This window comes from Chanos chanos, chromosome 15 (assembly GCF_902362185.1).
Source record: "Chanos chanos chromosome 15, fChaCha1.1, whole genome shotgun sequence".
Taxonomy (NCBI): Eukaryota; Metazoa; Chordata; class Actinopteri; order Gonorynchiformes; family Chanidae; genus Chanos; species Chanos chanos.
Genome location: NC_044509.1, coordinates 9,729,297 through 9,736,476, shown reverse-complemented (window position 1 = coordinate 9,736,476; position 7,180 = coordinate 9,729,297). Strand labels below are relative to the sequence as shown.

Below are 7,180 nucleotides of genomic sequence, written 5' to 3'. Positions count from 1 at the left end.
TGCGTATACACAATAAAGAAGTCAATGCAACTAAAAAAGAATTTTTCTCAGAATGACCATATTTTTTTATTCCAAAACAGGTAAAATAATACAGGGTCATTCGAAAAAATAGTGCTATTCAAACAAATCTCAGTTACACTCACAGGCAAAAATAATATTTTTTTTGTTTGCTTTCAGAGTGAAACACATGGGGTAAAGGCATCAGCCTTTCAAGTAAACCTAACTTTAACTTTAAATTTCTCAGTTCAAGTAGACGTACAAGCAACAGCATTTGATGATTTGAATTTGAAAACTAAAATTCTAGTCTAACGGGGGGGGGGGGGGGGGGGGGGGGGGGGTTGGGGGGGTTCTCTTAAATACAGAGCATCGGTGTTTGGAGATGTTGCACATAATAGCTGAGAATTGAAGGATTCAGGCTGACTGTGCACATTACAGTTACATTAAAGATGACCTTCTCTCAAAAAGCTCCACGCTGGCTACAGCACGCGTCAGATTTTTAAATCAAAGGCTTGACACTATCTCCGTTTTCTACTATCTTTCTTTTTTTTTCCTCCGTCGGTGCTTTGAAAACGTTTGCTCTATAAAACTGCAGTTCTTTTATGCTCTCCTGTATGTCATCCAAAGCTCTGAAGAGAGAGAGAGAGAGAGAGAAAAAGAATCATCAAATAACTTCCAGACGCCAAATAACTTAATCACATTACATTTTTACACTTGCTCCAAAGGAAGGAGAATGAATGGGGCCTTTGGCAACTTTCTCAAAAGAGACAAAACCCCACACTCATGACTCTCGAGCCAGCAATTTCAAATGCCACTTGATCCAAACAGGAGTGAAGTAGAGCGTTGAAACCAATCATTTTCATTTATTTTACATGCTAATGCTCCGTTCAGAGATGGAACAACTCAGTCTAGCCTTCAAAACATTTTTTTTTCAGCACTGTGTGAGAGTGTGAACTGCTTCAATATCATTTTTTCTTTTCACTCAATACTATAATGATTAAGTGTCCCAAAGATTTTTGTAATAAGCCCAAAAGTGCTTACCTGTTTTTCTAAGCTGTTCAGTAAAAAAATTCACACTCCAACAAGGAGTACATCCAAATATGTTCAACCTAACCACTTCTATATTTTACTCCTCAGAGTGTTGATTCAGTAATGTGATGAACTACTATACAAGCACGCATTTATAGCCCAGACCAGTGACGTTTTACCCCTTTTCTTTCTTCTCTCCCTTCATTCATTTCATTACTCACGGATTTCACTGACTTTTGCATCAAGAGTAAAGAACAGGTCTGAACCATGCGCTTATATTTTAAAAAGCAATTAGAAACGACTCTGAGGATCGGCGGTGTCTCACTCGATAGCATTTAGGTATTGACTGCGTAAACATAAATTCGCTCATGTGGTTACAGCAGTTAATGAAAACTGTCATGGAAAGACATAAAAATTCATCAGCACGGTAAGAGGAACTCTGGTAAGACTAATGGGCTGACTAACCTGTGTGAAGCTTTTTTCTGAGGTGCTAGTTTGTACTCCTCTGGAAACCACCGTCTAAGCAGAAAATGAAAATCATACAAATCAATCAACCTTTTACACTTATGACCAGCTTTCTGCTTAACAAAATCATTTCTGCACAGAGACAGGACAACTCAAGTCTAACCTAGGAAGTACACTGAAAATATTGTCAGTAATGTGAAAATGACTGATTACATTGTACGGACTGTAATAACAAGTGCTATAAGAAAATGTTTAATATATTGGCTCATTATATTAACAAAAAGGCTCATAATATAAATCCAAAGCTGACTCTCAGACCCAAGACAGCTGGGACATGCCCATATAGAAAAGAAAAGAAAAGAAAAGAAAAGAAAAGAAAAGAAAAGAAAAAAAAAAACAGCAGCATTCACTGAACATTCCAGGGGTGTCGTGTTCTGAGCTTAACAGACCACATAAGACAAAGACTCAGGCACACACACAGTGTGGAAACAGAGGTCACTAAAAATCATCAGATAAAAAGCTACAGGAAACTATTCCATCCCATCAGCCACTGAGGAAGCACTTCACATACCTGCACAGCTCTTTGATCGTGCTGACGTCTATGATACGGTAGTGGAGGTGACGCATAAACTGTGGCATATACTTATCCAGGAACTTCTTATCTGCATGAACAGAGTTTCCTACGAGTAGAGAAGAGAAGAGAAGAGAGGAGAAGAGAAGAGAAGAGAAGAGAAGAGAAGAGAAGAGAAGAGAAGAGAAGAGAAGAGAAGAATGAAGTCTATTTGAACTAGAGCAGGGGGGGTATACACACACCGGTCAACCAAACGTTGAGAAAGAGGCTGACTTACCAGCGAGGGGGCAGTGACCGGGTGGGGTGTGTTGTCTGATGAAAGACAGAAACTCATATTCGGCCTGCTGCAAAGTGATCTTACTGTCCCGGACTGCCTGAGTTAACCCTGACTGGAGGGAAAAAAAAAACAAACAAAAAAAACAAAACAGTCAAAAAACGTAAGACTGCTTTAGTGTGTGTATGAACGAACTGCACTGGTGAAAAGGCTGTACCAGTGATAAAAGCACCAAGTGTAGCCATTGAACAAATGAGCAGCATAACAGCCTCACTCATCTTTTAACTGCATTAAAAGATCCACAAGTTATTCTTTTCCCTCAACTTTCATATTTTCTTCTGTGAATTATGAGTGAATTATGAGTGAATGAATCCATACTTGCCTTGCCATGATGCTCTTTGCACCATTCGGACATACTGTCTAGCAGTTCATCCGACTGATTGATGATCAAATTTGGACCCTTGAAAATACGATCTTGACGTTAGACTACCCTTTACAGACCTTGAAAGAGTTAAACTGTTGTACTCCCATTACTTGCCAACTACAATTTTTTTATTTTGCTCTACAATAAATAGAATAACTGGAACCATGCAAGAGAAGTGATTGGACCTACCTCTGCCAAGATATTCAGGTCAGAATCTGTTATAATACATGCCATTTCAATTATTTGATCCTTTTCAATGTCCAACCCTGTCATCTGGAGGGGAAGAATAACATTTAGCATATGCTGAAGCCATCATTCAAACAATTTAACACACTGTCAGTAGTCTGGGGCATGTAGATATGCGCTTAAAATCTAAAACGTGTACATGTATATACAAACCACATATGCGGATATGACTGATCTCTGATCCAATAGATAAAAAGTATAGGGAGTTTACTATGTAGCAGTCATTTTCCTTCCATTTTAGCAACGCAGCTAATTTAGCTGTAACCTTATCTGAGATAAGTGCTAGATTATTGGACCGCTAACATATAACCCCTGAATTAATTCTGGAGGGATTTACCAGACAAATTAGAACATGTGAAATCGTGTCAAAAAGATGTTAAACTAGAGATAGCAAGTTAACCTCTAACCTTGTTACCAGGGAATTGATAAACGTTAGCCAGCTGCAACAGCTGGACATATGTTATCCCAGCTGGCTATTAGTGATTATAGCTGCGAACTGTCAATTAAATACACTATCAGGCCAAAATAGCCAGAGATGTCTTAGCCAGCATCAACGGTTCAACTAAAGTTAGCACCGTCATTAGCGTAGCTAAAATGATAAAAAAAAATAGTTTAGCATGTCTGTGTAGTTAGATATTATGTCATCAATGACAGTTCCAAGCCACATAGCGCAATTACATTTTACACTACCATCTAACGAGACACATAACTGTGAAATACCTTACCTCCAAGTCCACCCATACCATCCTTTGAGTCATGTTTTTACTCTCTGCTAATGTTGAGGATGAAGTTGACATTAATCTCGGGTCCATTCGTTTCGACATAAGGCCTCTAACTATGTGGCACCCTGTGTACTGAGCTACACGTTGAGAAGCTAATACTTGACGGAATCGTCTAGCTTGAAATGTAGACTGACTCGTCACCCTGCAAAACAATCTCAACCCAAAAGTCCACGCTGGACTCATGGGCACCGGCATTCTGGTCAACTTCCGATTTGAATTGTCGTAAAGTGCACATCACGTTACCTAATCTCGTTTACGCTCTCTCTCTCTCTCTCTCTCTCTCTCTCTCTCATATTTCAGGGGATAGTGCCACGACACATAAAAACAAGGAAATAAGACTTGGGGTCATTATTTATTCTTCATGTACTTTCAAATAATGGGTTACTATTCAAATAATGGGTTACAAATCCACACGTGTTGTTCATAAATCACCCGAGCTAAGTGAATAAACTGGACATTCACAGCAAGGATGAAGTTCTCATGATTCTAATGTTTTTTATCAACAGAGACATAGGTAAAAATGCTGAACAAACTCACACAAGCGATTGCACATGATGGGTCTGTGCAATGCACGACGCTGTTAGCATATTGCTCTCCTGGTGACACTGACTCTGACCACCACACAGTTTGCAGATGTCAACCAACCAGTTAATTCTGGCAGCAAACTAACTGGCTCTAGGCTTCTCTCTCTTCTCCATGAGCACACTGGTGACAAAGATCCTCATACCATATGAAACTATCAGTGGACATTTTTAAACAGCAATCTAGCAATTTTCTTTTCTTTTCTTTTACTGGTTTTTAATCATTTTATCCATTCTTTTAATTAATTTTCCTTAAATTGTTTTATTCTTTAACTTAGATCAGTGATTCTCAACTCCAGGCCTGGGGGCCCACCATCCTGCACGTCTGTTCTAACTCATTATCACAGTTAACTGAGCTAATCAAGGGCTTGATGATTAATTGATCAGTGGAATCAGGTGTGTCGGTCCTGAGTTAAAATAAAGACGTTTAGCACAGCGGGCCCCCAGGACAGGAGCTGAGAACCACTGACTTTGATGATCTTCCCTGCTTTATGCCTCTTGGATTGTGTGGTCTCTTTTTTTAACTGGTTTGTTTATTTTATCCATGAATTATTTTTCCTTAAACTGTTTTATTCTTTACCTTAGATGATGTTCCCTGTTTAATGCCCTTTGGATTATGTGGCTTATCTTTGTTTTTCATAGTGTGGTCTATTTATTACTATTTTATTTTTTCTTCTGTTATATGCTGAAATGCAAAATTTGAGCTGCATTCTTTGTATGAAAAGTGCTATAGAAATAAATTATTATTATTATTCGTATTAGTATTGTTATTTCCATTTAAAGCTAATTATTATGGATTATTGTTGGGGGAAAAATACATTTCAATACAAAACTTAGATAAGGCTGTTTTCAAGATTGCATGCTTGTGTTCTGTACACTTGTGTATTTTGGGAGTGGGCCTACATGCTTTCAAGCTGTCTGTTCTATTGTGAATGTAACCCTATTAGAGAGTGAGTAAGTGCCAGCATTTGAAATGGACTTCCATACTTCATTTGCTCTTTGAGGGTTTGGTGCAGAGGAATCTGCACTGTGAGAGAAGCTGTGTTGTAGCACGTGCTTGATTTAATTTTTCATCTGTCGTCTGCAGTGAGTAGCTCTATGTACTGCCATTCACAAAGTGAGAAAAGAGGGATGGCCGTGTTTCCTTTATTTATCCACTGCAATATTTACAGTAAAAACAGAGACATTTAAAATCTTATGAATCACGATGTAGGCTACACTAAGCAACATAATGCTTCATTAGTTGCATAGTGACCTTCACTGTAGACGTTCTCTATTTTGCTTTTTTGGAATGTGTTTTCCTCCACACTTCAGAAGCTTTATATTAAATTGCTAGAATGAAATGCGTGAAATTACATTCAACCTCTAAAAGGTTTTGCTTGATAAATCATCAGGTTAGATCACACATTTGGAAGCTGTGCTCATTCAGAGATTCAAACAAGCAAATACATTTTTTAACAGATATTCACAGATAAGGCACCAAGCTTTTGTAAAGTGGCTTTGCACGAATAAAAATGCTAATATCAAAAAATCAATAAACAAATAAGTATCCTAAGCCCTAATGTTCTCTGTGTCCTAACTTCCATGACACAAATGAAATCTGTACTCAAGGTGTGCAAGTATTCAAAGGATCTTTCAGCAATACAGTTTCCTGTCTTGTCATAACCTTCATATTAGCCTGAATGCTTCTTATTGTTGTATGCTCTGTTGCTATTCCATTATGGTTTGGGAAATAGTGGACTTGTACAGAGTACATATACTTTAATCACTCACATCCAACATTCATTACAACATTTTTATTGACATGTTTCTGGCTCAATTTCATGAGTGGGGGCCTTGAGGCGTCCGTTGAAAGGATGTTCTTGTATTCTGCTGTAAATAGAAACAGCAAACCGTGTATCGTATTTTCTTTTTGTCATTTAGTCCGATCAAAAACGGTTCCACTAGCTGAAAGATCATGACTAAAGCACATTGTACAGTTCAGCAAAAAAGGAGGTATGAACTTACCTCAGTAAAAGAAAAAAAAATCTTACCTTGGAATATATACAAGTGAGAGTGTAGTCCTTGACAAAACAGTGCCTTTGGATGAAGGTCATGAAGTTTCCACGCAAGCATGTCGGACGTAACAACTTCTCCCTGTTTTGATTGGCCTTGATTCTAACCATTTTCATGTTGCTACATTGCATACATTTTTGGGCAATGTCCTTCTGAGATGTCTGGTTTGATGTGCACTAATGAGGGGTGCATTGGGGGAGCTCTGGGGGGGTGCTATTGAGCACCCTTTGATCATACAAAGTGAGAAGTGGGTCATACTAAACCCTTATGCACCTCCACGAAACTATACTCATTAAGGCCAAGAGACTGCAAGTGTGGGTAATAGGCCAGGGCTCTAGTGTCACATCATTAGAATATGTGATATAGTTTAAACAAATATGTTCAGTAGTCATTATGAATTTGGTTTCAGTAGACCCATATGATACTCAAACACTCACTAACTTCCCTACTGATTGCTTTAGGTTGAGTTGTGGAGGTTTTCTGTTTGTTTGTTTGTTTTTTATTTTTTGGCAGCATTCTTGTTTCAAACCATGTATTTGTGTACGTAACCAAACACTATGATGAAATCAATGATGTAAAGGTCCACGCACCACAGTTTTATAATTCTACCATACACATACTATAACAAAGTTTTGCATAAAACTCATTATCAGATACTGAATGAAATGCATCCGTTCTGCTTTGCTGTATATTAAGGAACCTTCGACTGGATTAAAAGCTTTCGTGCCTTACAAAATGGTTGGTGGAACATATTAA

The 7,180-nt window shown here is 38.2% G+C and overlaps 1 protein-coding gene across 1 annotated transcript; it reads right to left on the bottom strand.

The window, feature by feature from the left end:
- Positions 1-359: 359 nt before the first annotated feature.
- smfn (small fragment nuclease) lies at positions 360-3,917 on the bottom strand. Its single transcript, XM_030792993.1, has 7 exons — positions 3,732-3,917; positions 2,950-3,033; positions 2,719-2,796; positions 2,340-2,451; positions 2,063-2,171; positions 1,492-1,545; positions 360-626 (listed from the first exon to the last, which is right to left on the bottom strand). Exons 1-7 carry the CDS (start codon positions 3,828-3,830, stop codon positions 497-499), a joined length of 666 nt encoding a protein of 221 aa, XP_030648853.1. The 5' UTR covers positions 3,831-3,917; the 3' UTR covers positions 360-496.
- Between the last annotated feature and the right edge of the window lie 3,263 nt (positions 3,918-7,180).

What these genes read in the sequence shown, in the direction of transcription:
- smfn (XM_030792993.1), bottom strand. Translation starts at nt 3,830, where the DNA reads ATGTCGAAACGAATGGACCCGAGATTAATGTCAACTTCATCCTCAACA. An exon ending in TGGTATGGGTGGACTTGGAG is followed by an intron (nt 3,034 to 3,731) that starts GTAAGGTATTTC and finishes CTTCCCCTCCAG; the next exon opens with ATGACAGGGTTGGACATTGA. An exon ending in ACGATCAAAGAGCTGTGCAG is followed by an intron (nt 1,546 to 2,062) that starts GTATGTGAAGTG and finishes TTTTCTGCTTAG; the next exon opens with ACGGTGGTTTCCAGAGGAGT.